The sequence below is a fragment of the Oncorhynchus mykiss genome, chromosome 2, assembly GCF_057628025.1.
Source record: "Oncorhynchus mykiss isolate SJ-2025 chromosome 2, ASM5762802v1, whole genome shotgun sequence".
Classification (NCBI taxonomy): domain Eukaryota; kingdom Metazoa; phylum Chordata; class Actinopteri; order Salmoniformes; family Salmonidae; genus Oncorhynchus; species Oncorhynchus mykiss.
This window is the reverse complement of record NC_143023.1, coordinates 69,492,045-69,519,799: the sequence shown is the minus strand read 5'-3', so window position 1 is coordinate 69,519,799 and position 27,755 is coordinate 69,492,045. Positions and strand designations below refer to the sequence as shown.

The window sequence follows — 27,755 nt, the reverse complement described above, 5'->3', positions numbered from 1 at the left end:
GTATGCTCTTTCTTTCTCTTTTCTTCCACCAGATCTACTGTGTTATATTCTCCTACATTCAATTAACATTTCCACAAACTTCAGAATGTTTCCATTCAAATGATACCAAGAATATGCATATCCTTGCCTCTGGGGCTGAGCTACAGGCAGTTAGTTTACTACATGATTCCATATGGTATGTGTTATTTCATAGTTTTGATTTCTTCACTATTATTCTACAATGTAGAAAATAGTAAAATAAAGAAAAAACCTTGAATGAGTAGGTGTGTCCAGACTTTTGACTGGTACTGTATATATATACTGTAGTTTAATTTTTAGTCAACAACGATATTGGCTAACGAGTCGATTTAAAAGAAAAGATTAGCCAGTGGGAGACATGACTATGAATCAATAAGATCAAGTTGATTGTTGTAATGACCCCAGTGACAGACTTATGCATGATTTTAGTTATGTGTGTTAACACACACTTGTACAGTATATGTGTGAAATAGGACCAATATAAGCACCCACCAAACTCTTATTATAGCCCCTTCTCAGTAGTAAACTCGAAATACATTGCTTATTGTATTACTGTCAAGCTATGTGATTTGACATTTCTATCATAAAAACAAGCATAGGATTATGTAACATAAAGATGTATGTATTTTTGTTGTTGTAGTTCTATGCAACAGGGTGGGGAAAAAAACATTTTAAAATGTATATATTTCAAATTCAGACTAACACAACAATTTGTGGAAAAAGTCAAGGGGTGTGAATAGTTTTTGAAGGCACTCTAATAGCAACCAAATTTGATTTCCCCTATAATCACTGCATTTCATTTCGCAAGTGATGAAAGTGACTTTGAATTATCCCATGGTTATATTTTATGATGAAAAGATCTGTGACACATTAACAAAAAATATAAGTAGCTTGTTTCTGTTCCTCCCCCCTTCTCCAGTCACCCCTTGTTCATATTCAACCATCAACTCCCAAGCAGCATGCCCATGAAGAGCTGTGCTGGATGGATTACATTTTTTTTTTTACATTGTGCTGTCAAATCAGGTTAGTGCTTTGCATTCCTTTCAGACATTTTATTAAATTATCTTTGATATATTGTCAAGTACAGGGCTTCGTTTTTAAAGCTAGAATCCTTACTTGCTACCTACATCACTGACTTATACATTCATTATACACACACCCATTGATTCCTGAAGACTATAACTTATAAATGCCTCATGAGCTTAGTTCAACTGTCGAACCCCATCAGAACCCAAAATATACGTTTTTTTTACTCACAATGTTGGTAAACAACGTACATGTAAACAAACACTATACTGTATATCCTGAAAACATGGTTACAACTATACTTGATATCGTAGATGGGCAGTTCTTGAATCCATAGCTCTTACATTTCTCCAGGCCCATCCCTCAGCTTTTTTCAACTGCGGATTCTAGCTTTAATACTCACTGAGAATGCAAGCATTTATAGGAAGCTACTGTAAATTAAATGAACTTTATTGTGATGAAGAGCAGAGATGCCCTGTACAGTAATTCTGCCCTTAGAACGGACCGTGGTCTTCAGCTATATCTGTCTAGGAGAAGGCCTCAGTGAAGGCCTCACTGAATTCTAGGTTACAGTTCCATTATGTGGTTTGATGCTTTGGCTGAGTTGTAAGGAGGGCAAATGACTTCGATATTCAATAACGTAATTTTATCAGATGCTCTGAAAAGTAACTCAATGACTTTGCAAACTGTCATTCTGTTTGTCTCTTGATTTCTCACACCTCTCTCGCTCTGTCTGCCTCTAGATAAAGTAATGAAGTTACTCTTCTGTACAGCTCCATTCTCTCGCTCTGTCTGCCTCTAGATAAAGTAATGAAGTTACTCTTCTGTACAGCTCCACTCTCTCGCTCTCTGTCTGCCTCTAGATAAAGTAATGAAGTTACTCTTCTGTACAGCTCCACTCTCTCGCTCTGTCTGCCTCTAGATAAAGTAATGAAGTTACTCTTCTGTACAGCTCCACTCTCTCGCTCTCTGTCTGCCTCTAGATAAAGTAATGAAGTTACTCTTCTGTACAGCTCCATTCTCTCTGTAGCTGCTCAGTTTTCCTTGGCTCTTTCTCCTCCTGCCTCGCCACAACTGGGATGCGAGAAGGTAAGAAAAGCTGTTAATATACAGTGCATTCGGAAAGTATTCAGACCCCTTGACTTTTTCCACATTTTGCTACATTGCAGCCTTATTCTAAAATGGAATAAATAAATACAAATCCTCAATCTACACACAATACCCGATAATGACAAAGCGAAAACAGGTTATATCCTATTCTACTGTTTCTTAGTCTATGCTGCTCTGACATTGCTCATCCAAATATTTATATATTCTTAATTCCATTCCATTAATTTAGATTTGTGTGTATTGTTTGTATTGTTGTGAAATTGTTAAACGTTACTAGGTATTACTGCACTGTCGGCGGTAGAAAAAAAGCATTTCACTACATCCACAATGACTTCTGCTAAACATGTGTATGTGATAAATCAAATTAGATTCAATTGTTTTTAGGTATCCTTTGCGAGGCATTGGAAAACCTCCCTGGTTTTTGTGGTTGAAGCTGAGTTTGTAGTTCACTGCTCAACTGAGGGACCTTGCAGATAATTGTATGTGTGGGGTAATGAGATGAGGTAGTCATTCAAATTCATGTTAAACACTATTATTGCACATAGAGTGAGTCCAAGCAACTTGTTATATGATTCATATGTTGATGATGTAAATAATATTTGCTGGTCTGTGGTGTGTAATGAGGAGCAACCAGACGCTGCACTTGACACATTTATGAAGCTACTTATTCCAGTTACTAATAAGCACGCACCCATTAAGAAAATGACTGTAAAAATGGTTAAATCCCCTTGGATTGATGAGTAATTGAAAAATTGTATGGTTGAGAGGGATGAGGCAAAAGGTATGGCAATTAAGTCTGGCAGCCCAACTGATTGGCAAACGTACTTCAAATTAAGAAATCATGTGACTAAACTAAATAAAAATAAAAATAAACTACTCTATGAAACAAAGATAAATTATATAAAGATTGATAGTAAAAAGGTTTGGGGCACCTTAAATGAAATTTTGGGAAAAAAGCAAACTCGGCTCCTTCATTTATTGATTCAGATGGCTCATTCATCACAAAGCCCACTGATATTGCAAACTACTTTAATTACTTTTAATTGGCAAGATAAGCAAACTATGGGATGACATGCCGGCAACAAACGCCGACACTACACATCCAAGTATATCAGACCAAATTATGAAAGACAAGAATTGTACTTTTGTAATGATTTTCTTCATCTGAGGAACAGGAAAGATAGGACCAAAACGCAGCGTGATAAGTGTCCATGTTAATTTAATATCACTGAACACGAAATACAAAATAACAAAGTGAAACAACGAAAATCGAAAGAGTCCTGAAAGGTGACACAACACAAAACAGGAAACAACTACCCACAAACACCAGGTGGGAAAAGGCTACCTAAGTGTGGTTTTCAATCAGAGATAGACAGCTGCCTCTAATTGGGAACCATACCAGGCCAAACACAGAAAATAAAACATAGAAAAACATCATAGAATGCCCACCCCAACTCACGCCTCGACCAAACCAAAATAGAGACATAACAAAGGAACTAAGGTCAGGGCGTGACAACTTTGGAATTCCGTAAAGTCAGTGTGGAAGAGGTGAAAAAATGATGGTTGTCTATCAACAATGACAAGCCACCAGGGTCTGACAATCTAGATGGAAAATGACTGATGATAATAGCAGATGATATTGCCACTCCTATTTGCCACAATTTAAGCCTACTAGAGAGCATGTGCCCTTAGGTCTGGAGGGAAACTAAAGTCATTCCGCTACCCAAGAATAGTAAAGCCCCCTTTATTGGCTTAAATAGGCGACCAATCAGCCTGTTATCAACCCTTAGTAAACTTCTGGAAAAAATGGTGTTTGACCAGATACAATGCTATTTTACAGTAAATAAATTGACAACAGAATTTCAGCATGCTTATAGCGAAGGACACTCAACAAGCACAGCAATTACACAAATTACTGATGATTGGCTGAGAGAAATTGCTGATAAAATTATTGTGGGGGCTGTCTTGTTAGACTTCAGTGCAGCGTTTGACATTATTGATCATAGTCTACTGCTGGAAAAACGTATGTGTTATGGCTTTACACCCCCTGCTATAATGTGGATAAAGAGTTACCTGTCTAACAGAACACAGAGGGTGTTCTTTATTGGAAGCTTATCAAATGTAATCCAGTTAGAATCAGGAATTCCCCAGGGTAGCTGTTTAGGCCCCTTGCTTTTGACATTTTTTACTAACAATATGCCTCTGACTTTGAGTAAAGCCAGAGTTTCTATGTATGCGGATGACTCAACACTATACACATCAGCTACTACAGCGACTGAAATGACCGCAACACTCAACAAAGAGCTGCAGTTAGTTTCAGAGTGGGCGGCAAGGAATAAGATAGCTCTAAATAATTCTAAAACTAAAAGCAATGTATTTGGAAGATAACACTCACTAAACTCTAAACCTGAACTAAAACTTGTAATAAATAATGTGGAAATTGAGCAAGTTGAGATGACTAAACTGCTTGGAGTAACACTAGATTGTAAACTGTCATGGTCAAAACATATTGATGCAATAGTAGCTAAGATGGGGAGAAGTCTAATAAAGTGATGCTCTGCCTTCTTAACAATACTATCAACAAGGCAGGTCTTACAAGCCCTAGTTTTGTCGCACCTTGACTACTGTTCAGTCGTGTGGTCAGGTGCCACAAAAAAGGACTTAGGAAAATTGCAATTGGCTCAGAACAGGGCAGCACGGCTGGCCCTTGGATGTACACAGAGAGCTAATATTAATAATATGCATGTCAATCTCTCCTGGCTGAAAGTGGAGGAGAGATTGACTTCATCACTACTTTTATTTATGAGAGGTGTTGAATGCCCCGAGCTGTCTGTCTAAACTACTGGCACACAGCTCAGACACCCATGCATACCCCACAAGACATGCCACAAGAGGTCTCTTCACAGACCCCAAGTCCAGAACAGACTATGGGAGGCACAGAGTACTACATAGAGCCATGACTACATGGAACTCTATTCCACATCAAGTAACTGATGCAAGCAGTAAAATTTTATTTAAAAAGCAGATTAAAAAAACACCTTATGGAACAGCAGGGACTGTGAAGCAACACAAACATAGGCACAGACACATGCATACTGTACACACACGCGATACCATACGCACTATACACACACTTACACATGGATTTAGTACTGTAGATATGAGGTAGTGGTGGAGTAGGGGCCTGAGGGCACACAGTGTGTTGTGAAATATGTGAATGTATTGTAATGTTTTAAAATTGTATAAACGGCCTTAATTTTGCTGGACCCCAGGAAGAGTAGCTGCTGCATTGGCAGCAGCTAATGGGGATCCATAATAAACCCCAGGAAGAGTAGCTTCTGCCTTGGCAGCAGCTAATGGGGATCCATAATAAACCCCAGGAAGAGTAGCTTCTGCCTTGGCAGCAGCTAATGGGGATCCATAATAAACCCCAGGAAGAGTAGCTTCTGCCTTGGCAGCAGCTAATGGGGATCCATAATAAACCCCAGGAAGAGTAGCTTCTGCCTTGGCAGCAGCTAATGGGGATCCATAATAAACCCCAGGAAGATTAGCTTCTGCCTTGGCAGCAGCTAATGGGGATCCATAATAAACCCCAGGAAGAGTAGCTTCTGCCTTGGCAGCAGCTAATGGGGATCCATAATAAACCCCAGGAAGAGTAGCTTCTGCCTTGGCAGCAGCTAATGGGGATCCATAATAAACCCCAGGAAGAGTAGCTTCTGCCTTGGCAGCAGCTAATGGGGATCCATAATAAACCCCAGGAAGAGTAGCTTCTGCCTTGGCAGCAGCTAATGGGGATCCATAATAAACCCCAGGAAGAGTAGCTTCTGCCTTGGCAGCAGCTAATGGGGATCCATAATAAACCCCAGGAAGAGTAGCTTGAAGTTACTCTTCTGTACAGCTCCATTCTCTCACTCTCTGTCTGCCTCTAGATAAAGTAATGAAGTTACTCTTCTGTACAGCTCCATTCTCTCGCTCTCTGTCTGCCTCTAGATAAAGTAATGAAGTTACTCTTCTGTACAGCTCCACTCTCTCGCTCTCTGTCTGCCTCTAGATAAAGTACTGAAGTTACTCTTCTGTACAGCTCCATTCTCTCGCTCTCTGTCTGCCTCTAGATAAAGTAATGAAGTTACTCTTCTGTACAGCTCCACTCTCTTGCTCTCTGTCTGCCTCTAGATAAAGTAATGAAGTTACTCTTCTGTACAGCTCCACTCTCTCGCTCTCTGTCTGCCTATAGATATAGTAATGAAGTTACTCTTCTGTACAGCTCCACTCTCTCGCTCTCTGTCTGCCTCTAGATAAAGTAATGAAGTTACTCTTCTGTACAGCTCCACTCTCTCGCTCTCTGTCTGCCTCTAGATAAAGTAATGAAGTTACTCTTCTGTACAGCTCCACTCTCTCGCTCTCTGTCTGCCTATAGATATAGTAATGAAGTTACTCTTCTGTATAGCTCCATTCTCTCTGTAGCTGCTCAGTTTTCCTTGGCTCCTTGGAAATGTTTGCAAACGTCTAAAAAAACAAAAACAGAAATTCCTTATTTACATACTGTAAGTATTCAAACCCTTTGCTATGAGAGTCGAAATTGACCTGCATCCTGTTTCTATTGATCATCCTTGAGATGTTTATACATCTTGATTGGAGTCCACCTGCGGTAAATTCAATTGATTGGACATCTTTTGGAAATGCACACACCTATCTACATAAGGTCCCACAGTTGACTGTGCATGTCAGAGAAATACCAAGTGATGAAGTCGAAGGAATTGTCCGTAGAGCTCCGAGACAGGTTAGTACCAAAACATTTCTGCAGCATTGAAGGTCCCCAAGAACACAGTTGCCTCAATCATTCTTAAATGGAAGAAGTTTGGAACCACCAAGACTCTTCATAGAGCTGGCCGCCCAGCCAAACTGAGCAATCGGGGGAGAAGGGCCTTGGTCAGGGATGTGACCAAGAACCTCATTGTCACTCTGACAGAGCTCTAGACTTCCTCTGTGGAGATGGGAGAACCTTCCACAAGGACAACCATCTCTGCAGCACTCCACCAATCAGGCCTTTATGGTAGAGTGGCCAGACGGAAGCCACTCCTCAGTAAAAGGTACATGGCTGCCCGCTTAGAGTTTGCCAAAAGTCAGCTAAAGAACTCTCAGACCAAGAGAAACAAAATCCCTGGTCTGATGATTGAACTCTTTGGCCTGAATGCCAAGCATCACGTCTGGATCAAACCTGGTACCATCCCTACCGTGAAGCATGGTGGTGGCAGTATCATGCTGTGGGGATGTTTTTCAGCGGCAGGGACTGGGAGACTAGTCAGGATCAAGGCAAAGATGAACAGAGCAAAATACTGAAAGATCCTTGATGAAAACGTGCTCCAGAGCGTTCAGGACCTCAGACTGGAGAGAAAGTTCCGATTCCAACAGGACAACAACCCTAAGCACACAGCCAAGACAACGCAGGAGTGGCTTCGGGACAAGTCTCTGAATATCCTTGAGTGGCCCAGCCAGAGCTTGAACTTGACCAAATCTAACATCTCTGGAGAGACCTGAAAATAGCTGTGCAGCAACATTCCCAATCCAACCTGACAGAGCTGAGAGGATCAGCAGAGAAATGGGATAAACTCCCCAAATACAGGTTTTCCATGCTTGTAGTGTCATACCCAAGAAGACTCAAGGCTATAATTGCTGACAAAGGTGCTTCAACACAGTACTGAGTAAAGGGTCTGAGTACTTATGTAAATGTGATTTCAGTTTTATATTTTTAATACTTTTGCAATACATTTTTTTTTTTGCTTTGTCACTAAGGGGAGTGTGTGTAGATTGAAGGAAAATAACAATTGAATCCATTTTAGAATAAGGCTGTAACGTAACAAAATGTGGAAAAATTCAAGGGGTCTGAATATTTTCCAAATGCACTGCAACAGTGACCCCTTGAGAATGCTGCAGATGAGTGTGAATTAAGTTCTTTAAAAACCACCAAAATTGTATAGTATCTTTGCTTCGCACTCGGCTTCTGTATTACCACTAACTCTTTTCAGACAGATCTGTTGCAGAGCTAAAATCTATCGCTGTACTAAATTATATAAATACTTATCATGTTAATTCTGAAAGGGGCCAGCCCAGCCGTATACTCAGACTGCTTTAAATTGACCTGTAGGCTACGGAATGTGGTTGGACGAGAAAATAAAGGTTTACAGATGAGGTTGAAGAATTTAGGAAAGGACAACAATTATGAATTTTCAGACTGGACCTTTCTGACATTTCATTCAAACGCTTCTCTGGGAGAAGCCTCAACGGTCTGGAGGTAATTATATTGCCTGCTACATTACCGCAGGGAGATTGTCACTCCATGACCATCCCACTCTCAGGGACACTGCTGCTCATCTGGCAAAGGCTGAATGTTGCTCCTCATGCTCTCAGAGATCTTTTACAGAGCTCCTTCAGACACTGACGCTAAAGTAACAATCCTCTGGCCTGATTTAATTTCCAAAGATTGAAGGTCTACGCAGGATGTTGAAAAAGTCAATTGTTGTAAATTAGCACTTGCATCCAGTGTGAATATAGAGATGGAGATACAGTATGTGATTAAGTCTGACCTCTGGCACTTTCACAGTGAATAGGTCAAATTAATAACTGTTAGGGTGTCATTATTTTGGATTGGGCTGCTCAGAACAGTATGTGATGAACTCCATAGAGTGAATTATTTTGAATAAATCTGTATTGAGGACACTGTATTACCAAAAGGATAGAATGTGTGGTTACAATGATACATTAAGTTGATTAGTTCTGACTGTTAACTAATATCCTTCCATGCCACACGCACACACAACAGTATTGCTTCTGTCCATCTCCTCGCCCCTACCTGGGCTCAAACTAGGGACCCTCTACACACATCGACAACAGCCGTCACCGATTGAAACGCTATTAGCGCGCACCTCTGCTAACTAGCTAGCCATTTCACATCGGTTGCACACGAACGCACACACACACACACACTCACTCACACACACACACACACACACACACACACACACACACACACACACACACACACACACACACACACACACACACACAATAATAATAATCTTTCCACCAATAAAAAATCAAATATAGCATTGATATTTGATTACTTATGGAAAAATACATGTTATATCAGAATAAAGGATAATTTTCATCTAACGAACTGAATCGGTTTCATCAAGTGTTGTTTAGCTACCTTTTGTCTGCCCGTGGCTGCCTCTTGCATGGTTCCTGGAAACCTTGCATCATATCAGATGTATTCATTGTGCAACAGGATCAAATATATTATCAAAGCTTGTTACTTAGATTTGGGGATTTTTCCCCTAAGCTTGATACTTAAATTAGGGGATTTTTCATAAGAACCAATTGTTCTGTATGAGCATAGATGAAGATAGTTATAGTTATTCACTCACAGTCAAGATGATTTTTTTGTAATCATACCTCTTCAACTCATCATCACTAAAATGGTCTATTCCAGCTATCATGTGGCAGCCTACCCTCTCACACAATTGATTCCTGAGTAGGAGATTAGATTGCACTTCTGGCTAATGTAATGCAGAGAGCATAATACTCCTGTCTCCTTCCTTCAACTGTTATTCCTTCGCTCTCTTGCCTGTTGTTTATATCAGCCTCACAGTGTTGTTAAATAAGTGATAATGTGTGGGCAATAAATCAAAAGGATACTGATTATTTTGTACATTATGTATTTTCATATTGATAAATCACATACAATTTCTATCCACAGGCAGTAAGTTGGCCCAGATCACTTAGAGAGAATGAAAAGGAGCTTTACACTTTCAGAGAGTAATCTTGATAGCATCTATTAATTGATTTTAGGAAGACGCTGTCAGCAGCATATCTCCAATATCCACACAAAGATGAAATGGTGTTCTATAGAAATATTGAGGTGTTTCATGGGGACTAATAGTGCATGAGAAAATACCTCTTCGTCATTAAATCAGCTTTCTTTCCTCTCGCATGGACCTGTCACCTGCTAATTTGTTCTTTACAGGACTCAAGAGCAAGTCCCAGGTCAGACTATTGTTGAGATCACCATGATGTAGCAGGTGAGATTCCCACAATATATAGTATTCAATTAAATGACAAGATTGGGGACATTACCCTGTGTAGGGTGCAGTCTTTTGGACAGGATGTTAAATGGGTGTCCAAAAAATGGGTGTCTTACTGATCGTAAGAGTAGGGGTGTTAACCCCGGTGTCCTGCCTAAATTCCCTACCTGGCCCTCGTACCATCATGGCCATCGAATCATCCCCAGCTTCTAATTGGCACATTCATCTCCCCTCCTCCCCCCTGTAACTATTCCCCAGATCATTGCTGTAAATGAGATTGTGTTCTCAGTAAACTTACCTGGTATAATAAGGGTTAAATAAAAGTTAAATAGAAAGTAATAGGAAAGGGAAAAGAAAGATGAGGAAAATCATTGCATATATTATGTCCCTCTGTTTCAGAAAGAGAGTGAGAGCATAAAAGAGAACCTGAAATGTTTATGATTAAGAATCCTTGTGTGACTGTTTCTGCGTGTGTATTTAGGGGCTGCACCGATATGATTGAATGCATTGTAATCTGCATAGGCTGACAGAAGACAAGCCCTGGCTGACTACTATGTAATGGTGTGTGGGCAGATATCCACTACCAAGTTCAATCATCACACAGACACTTATGTGTTGTTTCAATTCTCTCTATTCTATTCTGAAAGGAACACTCACTGTCACAATGGAGAACATTGACCAGAAATCTATGCTAAAGTCACCATATGATAACTATCATAATTGTAATACATTGCCTTCAGAAATGATTCACACCCCTTGACTTTTTCCATATTTCGTGTTACAGCATGAATTTAAAATGGATTCAATCTATATTGTGTCACTAGTCTACACACAATACCCCATACTGTCAAGGTGGAATTATGTTTTTAGAATTGTTACAAATTAATTAAAAATGAAAAACTGAAATGTCTTGAGTCAATAAGTATTCAACACTTTTGTATTGGCAAGCCTAAATAAGTTCAGGAGAGTAAAAATGTACTTAACAAGTCACATAATATGTTGTATGGATAATAGTGTTTAACATGATTTTTAAATGACTACACTCTGAAACACACACACACAATTATATGTAAGGTCCCTCAGTCGAGCAGTGAATTTCAAACACAGATTCAACCACAATGACCAAGGACGTTTTTCAATGGTACGCAAAGAAGGGCACCTATTGGTAAAAAAAAAATCTCTTTGAGCATGGTGCAGTTATTATTTACATTGTGTATCAATACACTCAGTCACTACAACGATACAGGCACCCTTGATAACAGTTGCCGGTGAGGAAGGAAACCGCTCAAGGATTTCACCATGAGGCCAGTTACAGAGTTTAAGTAATATTGAAACAAAAAAATCCAGCAATCTACACACAATACCCCATAATGACAAAGCAAAAACAGGTTTTTAAAAATGTTTGCAAAATTATTATACATTGAAAAATACGGAAATGTCACATTTACATAAGTATTCAGACACTTTACTCAGTACTTTGTTGCAGCACCTTTGGCAGTGACTACAGCCTCGAGTCTTCTTAGGTATGACGCTACAAGGTTGGCACACCTGTATTTGCGGAGTTTCACTCATTCTTCTCTGCAGATCCTCTTAAGCTCTGTCAGGTTGGATGGGGAGCGTTGCTGCACAGCTATGTTCATGTCTCTCCAGAGATATTTGATCGGGTTCAATTCCGGGCTCTGGCTGGGCCACTCAAGGCCATTCAGAGACTTGTCCCGAAGCCACTCCTGCATTTCCTTGGCTGTGTGCTTTGGGTCAAAGTCCGGTTGGAAGGTGAACCTTCGCCCCAGTCAGAGGTGCTGAGAGCTCTGGAGCAGGTTTCCACAGGATCTCTCTGTACCTTGCTCCGTTCATCTTTACCTCATCCTGACCAGTCTCCCAGTCCCTGCCGCTGAAAAGCATCCCCACAACATGATTCTGCCATCATCATGCTTCACCGTAGGGATGGTACCAGGTTTCCTACAGAAGTAACGCTTGGCATTCAGGCCAAAGAGTTCAATCTTGGTTTCATCAGACCAGAGAATCTTGTTCTCATGGTTTGAGAGTCATTTTGTGCCTTTTGACAAACTCCAAGCGGGCTGTCATGTCCCTTTTATTGAGGAGTGGCTTCTGTCTGGCTACTTTACAATAAAGGCCTGATTGGTGGAGTGCTGCAGATTGTCCATCTGGAAGGTTCTCCCATCTCCACAGAGGAACTCTGGAGCTCTGTCAGAGTGACCATCGGGTTCTTGGTCAGCTTCCTGACCAAGGCCCTTCTCCCCCGGTTGCTCAGTTTGGCTGGGCGGCCAGCTCTAGGAAGAGTCTTGGTGGTTCTAAACTTCTTCCATTTAAGAATGACGGAGGCCACTGTGTTCTTGGGTAACTTCAATGATGCAGACATTTTTCGACACAATCCTGTCTCTGAGCTCTACGGACAATTCCTTTGACCTTATGGCTTGACTTTTTCTCTGACATGCACATTCAACTTTGGGTCCTTATAGGGTTGTGTGCCTTTCCAAATCATGTCCAATCAATTGAATTTACCACAGGTGGACTCCAATCAAGTTGTAGAAACATCTCAAGGATGATCAATGGAAACAGGATGCTCCTGAGCTCAATTTCAGGTCTCATAGCAAAGGGTCTGAATACGTATGTAAATAAGGTATCTTTTTAAAAATTGTAATACATTTGCTAAAGTTTCTAAAAAACTGTTTTTGTTAGCTTTGTCATTGTGGGGTATTGTGTGTAGATTGCTGAGGATATTTGTATTTAATCAATTTTACAATAAGGCTGTAACGCAACAAAATGTGGAAAAAGTGAAGGGGTCTGAATACTTTCTGAAGGCACTGTATTTTCAAGCATAGTGGTGGCTGCATCATGTTATGGGTATGCTTGTCATCGGCAGGGATTAGGGAGTTTTTTTAAGGATAAAATACATGGAATATAGCTAAGCACAGGTGACAAACTAGAGGAAAACTTGGTTCAGTCTGCTTTCCAACAAACACTAGGAGACAAATTCACCTTTCAGCAGGACAATTACCTTAAATACAAGGCCAAATATTCACTGCAGTTGCTTACCAAGATTACATTGAACGTTCCTGAGTGCCTATTTACAGTTTTGACTTAAATCGGCGTGAAAATCTATGGCAGGCTTGAAAATTATCAACTTGACTGAGCTTGAAGAATTTTAAGAATAAATGGGCAAATATTGTACAATCCAGGTGCCCAAAGCTCTTAAGCCTTGTTCACACTGCAGGCCTCAATGTTCAAATCAGTTTTGTTTTTCAAATCCGTTTTGGAATACTGACTGTCCAAATAGCAAGTTACAAGTCACCAAATCAAATGTATGTGTTCAGAGGCTGGTTATGGCACACGGCACAGCCAGGTAACTGGCCTCATGTGCACTGCTGAATAATGAATTTAAATCTATTGTATTGAATAATACATTTCATTTGACCTACATTCAATGGTCTTGTAAAATAACTTAATTGTCACAACAAATAAATCATGAATGAATTCAAAATCTATGAAAAATACCTGCTGGTGTTTCAAAACTAAATATGGGTTTCATCAGATGCTAATGATGTACTCCAGCCATTTACATGTACTCATTTAACAGATGCTCGCTCTTATCCAGGGCTACTAACATGAGCAATTAGAGTTAAGTGCCTTGTGCAAGGGCACATTGACTTTTTGCCTAGGGGATTCGAACCAGTGACTTTTTGGCTACTGGCCACATACTCTGAACCGTTAGGCTACCTGCCGACCCATAATTAGATGAACTGTGTGCTATTTGCATAATAAGTTAATTACAAGCCAATTATGATTTAATAAGATCACACCTAACCCCGACAGACAATCTGTTTTGCTTCCTTTGCATATCAGAGGAAATCTGACACAACTGGAAAGCTACCTGCTCTGTTACAGAAATCCCTGTCCGAAAAGTTAACCCCTGAAGAATAAATAAAATAAAAAGGACTTGAGCCGTCAAATAGGCAGTGCAAAACGGTACTCTGCCACCAGGACCGTGGCTCGAGCATGTCTCCTGCGCTGATTGGTCCTGACGTCAGCAAAATTGTCTGAGTGCGGAGCCAAGCGCGCTCCCCTCTACATTGAGCAAGCTAAACGATGCGAGCGCTCGCAGCCGTCGCCGCCGCCCAGTAGAGTTTCCCAGCCCGCGGACCAAGCACAACAACACCGAAAGAAATAGACCGTGTGAGGGCAATATACGAAGACCAGTGCTTTTTTCAAACAAGTGTCAAACGTTATCGTTTGGGATTTTTTTAAATGCTTTAACTAGTCGCCGACAGAGCGCGAGAGAGTGGAACGAGAGCGAGTCAGCCAGCCTAGAGAGGGATAAGGAAGAAAGAGGGAAAGTAATTGCTGGTATATTTTGGTCCTCGCCAACCGTTACTTTGGATATCAAGAAGATCAGAGGTTGTGTAGTCATGGGATGTACACTGAGCGCCGAGGAGAGAGCGGCTTTGGACAGGAGCAAGGCTATCGAGAAAAACCTAAAAGAAGATGGAGTCACTGCCGCGAAAGACGTAAAACTACTCCTGCTTGGTAAGATGCTTCAGGAGGAGGGGTGGCCCTCGGCTTCTTGTCCATAATCTGAAGTGTCAAAATCACACACCCGCTTTCTGGTTCCATAGCCAGACGCTAATCTGACTATGAATAGGAATATAAATGAAAACTACAGCATGTATGTACTTTACAGCCCCTTGTCTCTTTTCATCCCTCCAGGGGCTGGGGAGTCAGGAAAAAGTACCATCGTGAAACAGATGAAGTAAGTGCCACGGTCTAGCAATTCTTTGCATTGAATGTGTGTGATGGATAGGCTTCGCATGAGGCTACACACACACAGTGGCTATAGCTTGTGATTGAAGAGTATAGGCTACAGAAGCTTATTTGGTCCGCCATATTTTAAAGTAATTATTACCTTTACTGGCGGTGTAATTTATTGGCTTAAACCAACAGCGTTGCGGTTACGGGAACATATCGATGAGCTGTTCACAAAAATGGTGCTGAAATCGGAACCTGTTTTGCCTACAGCTAATGCACTTTGGCTTTCACTGAGAGCTTGTCTGTCTACAATAAACCGTGCACTGACCAGTTTCGAGAATCCCTCTCTCAATTCATATTTGTGGCATGTTTAATCGCACATTTATGCCCCCTGGCCCTCATTATTTGATCTCGCGGTGTGCGGGCTGCTTTATCAAGTGTAGAGAAATACGCGTGTAATAGGTACTATATGTAACCGGGGTATAGAATACAGCCTTAAAACTGGACACCTTTTGTGGGCTATATTTGCTGGTTTGAACGTTTGGTTGGTGTCAATGCCAAATTAGTTGATTCTGTGAGGTAACCCCAAGCGATATAGTTGATGAAGATATTCAATTGTTCTTAAATAGCCTACACACATGTAGGATATCTGGTCGAATAATTGGGTGGGAACTTATCACGGCCATTTTTATTTGCCTGCCTCTAAGCCAACACCCTTTCTTTGCCGAATTACATGCCTTTAATCAATCAAACCAATCGTTACGCAATTTCAGACATTCATCTAATTAAGAAGCCAGATTAATGTTTTAATGGCTGTCATTATTTCAACTGTATACCAGCATAGTGTGCGTCTTGGTCTCAGTTTGCTGTGGGGATGCACTTGTATATTAATCTTGTCTAGAATAGGCTGGTGTATGCCTACACTGGCATTGGCACATTCGTAGTTTTGATTATGGTTTACGCAACCTATAATAAAGAAAGGGACAGGAATGCGACTGGTTGTCAGATATTTGATAAAGAAACGCCGCACATTTTCAATTGATTGCAGGGCTACTGACATTTTCAGACACCTGAGTAATTGCTGTCTGTGATTAAATAACATCTAATAGCTACCACAACCTTTTCAGTTTCAACTTTTTTACCACATGAATCAAAGTACTTATTGCAGAATAATTTCAGCCGGTTTCGGTGATGGACAGCACCCCTCAGCCTGTGCTCAATGGTTTCCCTTCGGACATTCCCGACTCTTTCCGTTATTGGGATCAAGTTCTCTGAACAAGGGTGGGAAACCCGGAGTGGCATTTCACACCTTTGGTAATCTCTGGATGTTCAATGACGTGTTGTAGTGATTTAGGGTAGGTTTAGGGTAATGCAATATCGTGTGGATGAAGGGTGGGTGGGTGGTGGGCTGGTTGAATAAAGAGAAAGCATTGATTTTAAAAATCCATAAAATGTATAATTCTTGTTGAATTCATATCTGTAGGCTACATTTAGGTTTTTCTTTCATTATTTGTATCTGCTGTTAGTGCGTAGCCTAAGCCCAAGCTTTAGGGCCTAACTGTTGCATGCCAAATACACACCAATTGCCAAATGCTTTTGGGAATGTTGGCAGAAAAAGTATTAGAGAAAAGCTGTAATATGGAGAGATGAGAATAAATAGAAGGGAGGGCCAGAACAGTAGTCTAATTTTTGGGAAATATTTAAGTGGTAAAAGAGGATGATGGCGGTGCCAGCTATGTTATGTGTAATGATTGTGAGGCGCTATACAAATTCGACAGTCACAAGACGGGGACATCATGGGAACTGTACTGTTCAGATGGGTTCAATGGAATAGCAGCCCAACTGAAGTCTGGACACTGACTGTAGGTCTATAACCTCTACAATAGCTTAATATAATATTAACTCCTGCAGATCTAAGCATGTCTTGCAGTAAAATTATAGACCAAATGTAAATTGACTCGGGAACAGGAGTGGAGAAATATTCTTTCTTTCTTTCAGCGTCTTGAAAGCTGATAGTATTTTTTAAAATCACACAAAATATTGATCCAAGCCGAACTGAAGTCTTATCAAAAACATGTTGGGTCATTTTAACAGCTCATAATTTTCTTAAAACCAGTCAAATTGGAAATTTTACCTGAACATTTTTTCCCATTTATTTTTGTTGAGTTATTTAATTTTCTCCCTGGTTCCTAAACGACTACAGAGAAGCAGAGATGAAAGAGAAAAACTTTACCGACGTCAACTAGATGAAGCATTCATTCTATCGATGACATTCTGGTGAGCAAGGGATTATTTAGTCTTCTAGAGCAACAAGTAATGACAGAAGAAAAGCTGCATGTATCTAATTCTAGTCAAGTTGACAAACAAACCGTCAAAAATAAGAAGAAACTTAGTCAAAAAATGGTTCCACCATCTGACCGTACAGTGTATTTTCTATATTTGCAGGTTAGGGTCGGGTGCGGGCCTCAGATTCTCACTTCATTACATAGTCGGGCGGTTGCCGATGGGTTATTAGCAATTAGAGGCGGGTGCGGGTGAACAAACAGCTGACCCACGCATCACCATTGTGTTGCTAAGAGAGCTGTCACCTTGGCAGATTCAATTGAGATTGTGTTTTTTTGTAAATAGGTACATTGGTGGCATGTGCAACATCATTTCATTATGAAGAAGAAACCAAATTGCATTTGATGCGAAAGTGAGTGAAAAATGATAAGGGAAGGTTTTAAAAGCAATTTAGTAACTACTCTAACCAAATGCAATTATATTTGTCACATGCTTCGTAAAAGAACAGGTGTAGACTAACAGTGAAACGGTTACTTACGGGCCCTTTCCAACATTGAGTAACGATAACATGTGCAGGGGTACGAGGTCGAGGAATAAAGTGACTAGGCAACAGGATAGATAAAACAGTAGCAGCAGCGTATGTGATGAGCCAAAAAGATTTGTGCAAAAAGGGTCAATGCAGATAGTGAAATAGTTAACCAAATAGCAACCCGGACTAACTATTTATCACTCTTATGACTTGGGAGTAGAAGCTGTTCAGGGTCCTGTTGGTTCCAGACTTGGTGCATCGGTACCACTTGCCATGCAGTAGCAGACAGAACAGTTTATGACTTGGGTGGCTGTAGTCTCAATTTTTAGGACCTTCTGACACCATCTGGTATCTAGGTCCTGGATGGCAGGGAGCACAACCCCAGTTATGTACTGGGCCTCACTACACTCTGTAGTGCCTTGCAGTCAGATGCCGAGCAGTTTCCATTCCAAGCAGTGATGCAGCCAGTCAAATGCTCTCAAATGGTGCAGCTGCAGGGTTCTTCAGCTGTCCCCATAGGATAACATTTTGAAGAACCCTTTTGGTTCCAGGTAGAACCTTTGGGTTCCATGTAGAACCCTTTCAACAGAGGGTGCTACATGGGACCCAAAATGGTGCTCCTATGGGGACAGCCAAATAACCCGTTTGAAACCATTTTTTCCTAGGAGTGTACAGCCATGTTGATGTTTTCTGTGGTCCACGATCAGCTGGTCTCAATCTGCCAGGTCTCTGACCTTCTCTCTATAGGCTGTCTCATTGTCGTCGATGATCAGGCCTACCAACGTCGTCTCGTCAGCAAACTTAATGATGGGTAAGGAAATTGTGCGCGGCCACGCAGTCGTGGGTGAACAGGGAGTGCAGGAGGGGTCCCCTGTGTTGAGAGTCAGTGTGGCGGCTATGTTGTTGCCTGCTCTCACCACCTGGGGGCGGCCTGTCAAGAAGCCCAGGATCCAGTTGTAAAGGGAGGTGATCAGTCCCAAGGTCCATAGCTTGGAGGTTACTATGGTGTTGAACACTGAGCTGTAGTCAATGAACAGCATTCTCATATAGGTGTTCCTCTTGTCCAGGTGGGAGAGGACAGTGTGTAAGGCAATAGAGATTGCATCATCTGTGGATCTATTGGGGCGGTATGCAAATTATAGTGGGTCTAGGGTGTCAGGTAAGGTAGAGGTGATATGATCCTTGACTAGTCTCCCAAAGCACTTCATGATAACATAAGTGAGTACCTATTGGTAGATGTGTAAAAATAAATTAGGGCGGTATGTGAAATGGAGTGCGTCCAGGGTGTCTGGGATAATTGTGTAGTGTAGATGTGAGCCATGACCAGCCTTCCAAAGCATTTAATGGCAACAGATGCTAAGGGGAAATAGTCATTTAGACAGGTAACCTTGGTGTTATTGGGCACAGGGATTAGGGTGGTCTACTTGAAACGTAGGTATTACAGACTGGGTCAGGGAGAGGTTGAAAATGTCAGTGAAGACGCTTGTCAGCTGGTTGGCTCATGCTCCGAGTAGAAGTCTGAATGTTAACCTGTTTAAAGGTCTTGCACACATTGGCTACGGAGAGCGTGATCACACAGTCGTCCAGAACAGCTGGTTCTCATCCATGGTTGTGCTGTTTGTCTCGAAGCGAGCATAGAAGACATTTAGCTTGTCTGGTAGGCTCACGACTGGGTTTCCCTTTGTAATCCGTGATAGTTTGCAAGCCCTGCCAAATCGGACGAGTGGTAGAACCAGCGTAGTAGGATTCGATCTTAGTCCTGTATTGACACCTTGCCTGTTTGATGGCTCGTCAGATGTCTTAGCAGGATTTCTTATAAGCGTCCGGATTAGTTTCCCGCTCCTTGAAAGCGGTAGCTCTAGCCTTAAACTCAGTGCTGAGGTTGCCTGTAATCCATGTATTCTGGTTAGACATCATTGATGCACTTATTAATGAAGCCGGTGACTGATGTGGTAAACTCCTCAATGCCATCGGATGAATCCCAGGAACATATTCCAATCTGTGCTAGTGAAACAGTCCTGTAGCTTAGCATCCCCTTCATTGGACCACTTCTGTATTGAGCGCATCGCTGGTACTTCCTGTTTTGAGTTTTTGCTTGTAAGCAGGAATCAGGAGGATATGGTCAAATGGAGGGCGAGGGAGAGCTTTGTATGTGTTTTTGTGTGGTGTTAAGGTGATCTACAGTTTTGTCACCTCTAATTGTACAGGTGACATGCTGGTAGAATTGAGGTAAGACCAATTTCATTTTTTCTGCATTAAAATCCCCGGTCACTAGAAGCACCGGCTCTCGATGATCATTTTCTTGTTTGCTTATGGCCCTGTACAGCAATGGAGGCTTCTGAGGGCAGGACGGCTCATAATAAAGCCTGGAAGGTGCTAATGGAATGGCTTCAAACACATGGAAACCATGTGATTAATGTATTTGATACCATTCCATTGATTCCGCTCCAGCTATTACCACGAGTCTGTCCTCCCCAATTAAGGTGCCACCAACCTCCTCTGCTATACAGCTCATTGAGTGTGGTCTTAGAGCCACCAACCTGCTCTGCCATACAGCTCATTGAGTGTGGTCTTAGTACCACCAACCTCCTCTGCTATACAGCTCATTGAGTGTGGTCTTAGTGCCACCAACCTCCTCTGCTATACAGCTCATTGAGTGTGGTCTTAGTGCCACCAACCTCCTCTGCTATACAGCTCATTAATTGTGGTCTAAGATCATCAACCTCCTCTGCTATACAGCTCATTGAGTGTGGTCTTAGATCATCAACCTCCTCTGCTATACAGCTCATTGAGTGTGGTCTTAGAGCCACCAACCTCCTCTCCTATACAGCTCATTGATTGTGGTCTTAGATCATCAACCTCCTCTGTTATACAGCTCATTGAGTATGGTCTTAGAGCCACCAACCTCCTCTCCTATACAGCTCATTGATTGTGGTCTTAGATCATCAACCTCCTCTGTTATACAGCTCATTGAGTGTGGTCTTAGAGCATCGGTTTGTGGTGGTAAAGCTACAAAAAATCTAGATGGAAACTCTTTGTAAATAATATAGTCTACAGCTTATTCTAAGTTAGTCTTGAGGTTCTGCTCGCCTGTCTTAATATTAGGGATTGTGCACCAGCTGTTAACAAAGACACCACCCCCTTGAGCTTACCCGACGAGGCTGCCGTTCGATCCTGCCGGTACATAAAAAAAATCCATGTCCTTGTTTGGCCACGACTCCTAGAAATGTAGAATATTACAGTTCTCCAGGTCTCGTTGATAGGATAGTCTTGAACGGAGCTTGTTCAGTTTGTTCTCCAGTGATTGTATGTTGTTCATCAATAGAACGGAGCGTAGAGGGGGTTTAAGAGTCGAGGCTGTTATAGCAGCAAAGGGGGGGACCAACTCCATATTAATGCCCATGATTTTGGAATGAGATGTTATACAAGCAGGTGTTCACATACTTTTGTAATGAGAGAGATATAGATGATAGATATCCACACACGCAATAATTTCAACTATTTCTGAGTTACAGTTCATAAGGAAATAGGTCAATTTAAATAAATTCATTAGGTCCTAATCTATGGATTTCACAGACTATGCAGTGGCGCAGCCAATCAGAATAACTTATTTCGCACAAAGTGCTTTATTACAGAAATAAATACTCCTCAATTTCATCAGCTGTCCAGTTGGCTTATCTCAGAAGATCCTGCAGGCGAAAAAGCCGGATGTGGAGGTCCTGGGCTGGCATGGTTACACGTGGTCTACGGTTGTGACGCCGGTTGGACATACTACCAAATTCTCTAAAACGATGTCTGAGGCGGCTTATGGTAGAGAAATTAACATTAAATTCTCTGGCAACAGTTCTGATCGCGACAAACCATTTCTGTATGGACCTCACTTTATGCACGGGGGTATTGTCATGGTGAAACAGGGAAGGGCCTTCCCCAAACCTTTGCCATAAAGTTGGAAGCACAGAATTGTCTAGAATGTCATTGTATGCTGTAGTGTTAAGATTTCCCTTCACTGGAATTAAGGGGCCTAGCCCGAACCATGGAAAAACAGCCCCAGACCATTATTCTTCCTTCACCAAACTTTACAGTTGGCACTATGCATTGGGGCAGGTAGTGTTCTCCTAGTGTTCTCCTGACGTTGCTTCCAGAGGCAGTTTTGAACGCGGTAGTGAGTGTTGCAACAGAGGACAGAATTTTCACATGCTACACGCTTCAGTACTTGGCGGTCCCGTCATGTGAGCTTGTGTGACCTACCACTTCACGGCTGAGCCGGTTGTTGCTTCTATACATTGACTTCACAATAACGGCACTTACAGTTGACCGGGACAGCTCTAGCGGGGCAGAAATTTAACAAACTGACTTGTTGGAAAGGTGGTATCCTATAATGTTGCCACGTTGAAAGTAACTGAGCTCTTCACTAAAGCCATTATACTGCCAATGTTTGTCTATGGAGATTGCATGGCGGTGTGTCAGCAACGGGTGTGGCTGAAATATCCACTGATTTGAAGGGGTGTCCACATACTTGTGTGTGATATACACACACACAAACATATTCTATAGATTTCAACAATTTTGTATAACAATAAATAAAACTCAAGTTTTGAATTCGGCATTGTTTTGTGTATCAGTTCATAAAGCATATGCCATGAAATCAGTACATAGAAATTTTCCTCCGCACTATTTTGCAACCTGTATGGTACAGCTGTCAATGTTTTGGTCCTTAAATGAAACTGGTATACTTTATTTATCACGATTTTCTTTAGCCATTTTTGGTCTTTAATGCAGGGCCGACAGACAAGTGCCTTACCTTCAGGGTATTTATTAACAAGGCACAGTACAAGGACACAGAGGTGCAAGGAGGAAGATTTGATGGCTTGTAAAGGCCAGTAGGTAAGTTTGTGATACAAGTTATGATATGAGGTAGTGGTTCTGGGGGATACAACATATTAGGCTATTCAAAACAAAGTGCCATAACTAATAGGATAATGTTAGTGTATAACAGGAACAAAGGATGTCTCCACACACAGAGTGTACAAAACATTAGGAACACCTGCTCTTTCCATGACAGACTTACCAGGTGAAAGCTATGATCCCTTATTGATGTCACTTGTTAAATCCACGTCAGTGTAGTTGAAGCGGAGGAGACAGGTTTAAGAAGGATTTGTAAGCCTTGAGACATGGATTGTGCATGTGTGCCATTGAGGGTGAATGGGCAAGCCAAAATATTTAAGTGGCTTTGAACGTGGTATGGTAGTGTCCATGCCCCGATTAATTGAGGCTGTTCTGAGGGGAAAGAGGGTACAATTCAACACTAGGGAGGTGTTTTGTACATATACATTCAGACAAAGGAAGTATTCTAAGGCATATAAGTGGTCTAATTGGCAATGTACATTTCCAGTGAGCTCAAAGTATTGGGACAGTGACATTTGTTGTGTTGTTGGCTCTGTACTCCAGCACTCCAGCACTTTGGATTTGAAGTGATACAATGACTAGGAGGTTAAAGTTCACTGTCTGCTTTAATTTGAGGGTAAGAATAGAATATGTTTCTAAGCACGTCTACATGAATGTGGATGCTACCATGATTACGGATAGACCTGAATGAATCATGAATAATGAGTGAGAAAGACAGATGCACAAATGACCCAACCTCTCACAATAACAGGGATTCATCTTTTTTTTTTGGGGGGGGGGGGTGATGATATGTGCATCTAACTTTCTCAGTCATTCACAATTCTTTCAGGACGATCTGTAATCATGGTAGCATCCACATTAATGTAGAAGTGTTTAGACACATGTTCTATTCTTATTTACAAGAAAACAGACACTACATTACTTACTATTCATTTCTATTGGGCACAAAATAATCTGAAACCACCAAAACAGAAAGCAAATGCATCCAACAAATTTGTAGTCAAACAAGCATGACATAGTCATTGCGTGCCAGGAATATGGGACCAAATACTTTTTACTACTTGAATACACAAGTGAATGACCTAATACTTTTGTACAAAAAGTGCTGTAATTTCTAAATGGTTCACCCAATATGGATGGAAATATCCTCAAATTAAAGCTGACAGTCTCCATGTTATCCTCAAAGTATCATTTCAAGTCCAAAGTGCTGGAGTACAGAGCCAAAACAACAACACATGTCACTGTCCCAGTACTTTCAGAGTTCACTATATATACAGGCAAGGAAGTCAGCATTATGCAATCTTATTAACACATGGACAGCTCCTTACTTACACTCGGGCACGTAGGCCACCAAAAACACTGAACACCTGGAAATGGAGATAAACTGCATTTATAGCTGAGGAAGGGAGAGGAATGATGATTATCAGAGTGAGTTCAGGTTTGGTGAGTTGGCAGCAGAGGGGGCGTGTCCAGAGGGTAATTAGGGAATTGGTGAGATGGCATGGACCTTCAGAACAGCTACCCTGAGCTTTTTTTGTTAGTGAAGCGTAGATGAATGGGGAATGGGGAGCATTAGTTTTAAAGCCCAGCTAATGAGGGATTTAATTGGATGAGAATGCAAGACTGTGAAATCGCTAGCCAGCAGTGATTACAATACAGAATAATATGTTGCTGCAGGTGCAATGGAAGCATGTCTGGAATGTTGGCGTGTGTGAGAATAAATCGGTGTGTTTGTCTGACCTGAGAGGAACAACGTCTAGTGTGTTAAGTGTTCATGGGCTTGATTTTCACACCACGCTATTCACGAAAAGGTGTGAAACCATGTCTCTCTTTGTGTTTGTTTGTTTTCTGTGTGTCAGAGAGAGACGTGAACAGAGATCGAGAGGGCCAGAGCGAGGGTGGGGGTGGGTGCTAATATTTGCCAAGCAGAGTGCATGCAGTAAAGGTTTTTCAGGATATGTGATTATGCTACTTAACTGGACCTTTGTCCAGGCAGCAATACCCATCTGCCTCATCATTAGCAGTGTGAGGAGGAAGTGACTAAACTCATGTCACACTAACTCCAACTGGACTGGACTCTTTTCCCTGATGCTTAGGCCACACTTTACTATCAAGGAACAGTCAGAGGAATACATTGGGGGGTTGGGTGTGTGTGTGTGTCGATGAGATGTAGGCCATGTGTGAACAGGCATCTCTATCTCTTCCATCTCTTTCTCCTCGTTCTCTCTGAGAGGAATGTTTGGACCATCTGTTTATAAAGATGGTGTATTGTATGTGTATGGGAAGAGTGGGCCCAGAGTTGGTCCAGGTGGTAAACTGACCACTAGGGCCAGGGTTGGGTAAATGTAATCCGTTACAGTTACTAGTTAGTTACCTGTCCAATCCGCATGAAATGGTTGAATGGAAACCTGGTGTAATCAGCTACTCCCCAACCCTGCCGAGGGCTCTCTGTGGCGTTTTGTATTTGTAAGCATGCCATGATGATTTGTGTGCCACACTGCATGCATGTGTGTGGTTCGATTTTTTTCGTGATTCATCACTTGCACATACAGTGGCTTGTGAAAGTATTCACCCCCTTGGCATTTTTCCTATTTTGTTGCCTTACAACCCCCCCAAAAAATCAATTTTAATTCCAGGTTGTATCATTTGATTTACACAACATGCCTACCACTTTGAAGATGCAAAATATTTTTTGTGAAACAAACAAATAAGACAAAAAAACAGGAAACTTGAGCGTGCCTAACTATTCACCCCCCCCCCCCCCCCCCCAAGTCAATACTTTGTAGGGACACCGTTTGCAGCAATTACAGCTGCAAGTCTCTTGGGGTATGTCTCTATAAGCTTGGCACATCTAGCCACTGGGGTTTTTGCCCGTTCTTCAAGGCAAAACTGCTCCAGCTCTTTCAAGTTGGATGGGTTCCGCTGGTGTACAGCAATCTTTAAGTCACACCACAGATTCTCAATTGGATTGAGGTCGGTGCTTTGACTAGGCCATTCCAAGACATTTAAATGTTTCCCTTAAATCACTCGAGTGTTGCTTCAGCAGTATGCTTAGGGCCATTGTCCTGCTGGAAGATGGACCTTCATCCCGGTCTCAAAGCTGTGGAAGAATGAAACAGGTTTTCCCTCAAGAATTTCCCTGTATTTAGCGTTATCCATCATTCCTTAAATTCTGACCAGTTTCCCAGTCCCTGCCGATGGAAAAACATCCCCACAGCATGCTGCCACCACCATGCTTCACTGTGGGGATGGTGTTCTCGGGTGGGGGGGGATGAGAGGTGTTAGGTTTGCACCAGACATAGCATTTTCCTTGATGGCCAAAAAGCTACATTTTAGTCTCATCTGACCAGAGTGCCTTCTTCCATATGTTTGGGGAGTCTCCCACATGCCGTTTGGCGAATACCAAACATGTTTGCTTATTTTCTTCTGGCCACTCTTCTGTAAAGCCCAGCTCTATGGAGTGTATGGCTTAAAGTGGTCCTATGGACAGATACTCCAATCTCCGCTGTGGCGCTTTGCAGACTCTGGGGCCTTTCAGAACAGGTGTATATATACTGAGACCATGTGACAGATCATGTGACACTTAGATTGCACACAGGTGGACTTTATTTAACTAATTATGTGACTTCTGAAGGTAATTGGTTGCACCAGATCTTATTTAGGGGCTTCATGGCAGAGGGGGTGAATACATATGCACACACCACTTTTCAGTTTTTTATTTTTTAGAATTTTTTGAAACAAGTATTTTTGTTTTCATTTCCCTTCACCAATTTGGACTATTTTGTGTATGTCCATTACATGAAATCCAAATAAAAATCAATTTAAATAACAGGTTGTAACGTGACAAAATAGGAAAAATACCAAGGGGGTGAATACTTTTGCAAGGCGCTGTAAGGGGCTTTGTAAATCAAGTTTGGATGTATTAGCAGTTTATTAAATGATTGGATAAAGGAAAAGGAAAGGAATCGAAGTTGGTATTAGACCTGGATAACTGACATGATTGTTGAAGTTCTAAGGGTAGAGCAGTCTGATGACTCTGCTTATATTGGTCACATGAACTATGTGTCCTCCTCTTTGATTGGACTGTGATGTTCATCCCCGCTATTCTCCTTTCAAAATATGACTGAGTTTGATAGTGAAAACAGTAGGAGAGGTTTTAGATGTTTGTCAAGTATTTCCTCAGCCTTTCTGTCTGCATTAGTCTCCATGGTTCTCTGGTCTCTGTTCTGCTCATTAGCAGTCTCTGTTGTGTGAGGCTGTCCCAATTATTCTCTTTACCCCCGTCTGTGGTCCAGCCTCTCTCACACACACATACACTAAAGCCCTGCACGGGCATGAAATTTAGGCCAAGCCCTACCCATGCCTGTGATGTTCAGGCCCTACCATACCGGGGCCCAAATTGAATCTGCCAAATTTAAGGCCCGCGTAGTTAGTATACCCATTAATTGCTAGTCTCTATCTGTCCCCCGCACAGCCCCCTCCGTTCCGTGTGTGTGTGTGTGTGTGAGTATCCATAGCAACGGCTCCACTTTTGTTAACTTGCTTAATGACGAGATGTGAAATAGCTGTTAGCTAGCTACTTTTCATCGCTCTAAACTCTGACAAAACTCATAAAACATTATTGTTTTCTGTGAAATAATCTCGACTCTGACAATGTTTTGTCATCCTAGAACATCCACAGTATACCACAGTGTTAAAATAGTGAAAAATATTTTTCAGTGGCAATTGAGGAGACGATAACTGACTAAATAGACCCAGAAAAAACTATGACTACACTGAACAAAAACATAAACGCAACATGCAATAATTTCAAAGATTTTTATGAGTTACAGTTAATGTAAAGAAATCAGTCAACTTAAATAAATAAATTAGGCCCTAATCTATGGATTTCACGACTGGGAATACAGATATGCATCTGTTTGTCACAGATGCCTTTAAAAAAAGATAGGGGCGTGGATCAGAAACCCAGTCAATATCTGGTGTGACCACCATTTGCCTCATGCAATGTGACACATCTCCTTCGCATAGAGTTGATTAAG

At 41.6% G+C, this 27,755-nt stretch overlaps 1 protein-coding gene across 3 annotated transcripts in view; it reads left to right on the top strand.

The window, feature by feature from the left end:
* Positions 1-14,312: 14,312 nt before the first annotated feature.
* Positions 14,313-27,755, top strand: part of gnao1a (guanine nucleotide binding protein (G protein), alpha activating activity polypeptide O, a) — a 145,654-nt gene continuing 132,211 nt past the window's right edge. For 2 of the 3 annotated variants that reach the window (XM_036954495.2, XM_036954484.2), the window contains exons 1-2: positions 14,314-14,780; positions 14,961-15,003. In XM_036954495.2, the coding sequence (XP_036810390.1) occupies positions 14,663-14,780; positions 14,961-15,003 (161 nt within the window). In that variant the 5' untranslated portion in view covers positions 14,314-14,662. Of the gene's footprint in view, positions 14,781-14,960; positions 15,004-27,755 lie in introns of all 3 variants that reach the window. The other variant, XM_036954480.2, reaches the window with a different exon arrangement.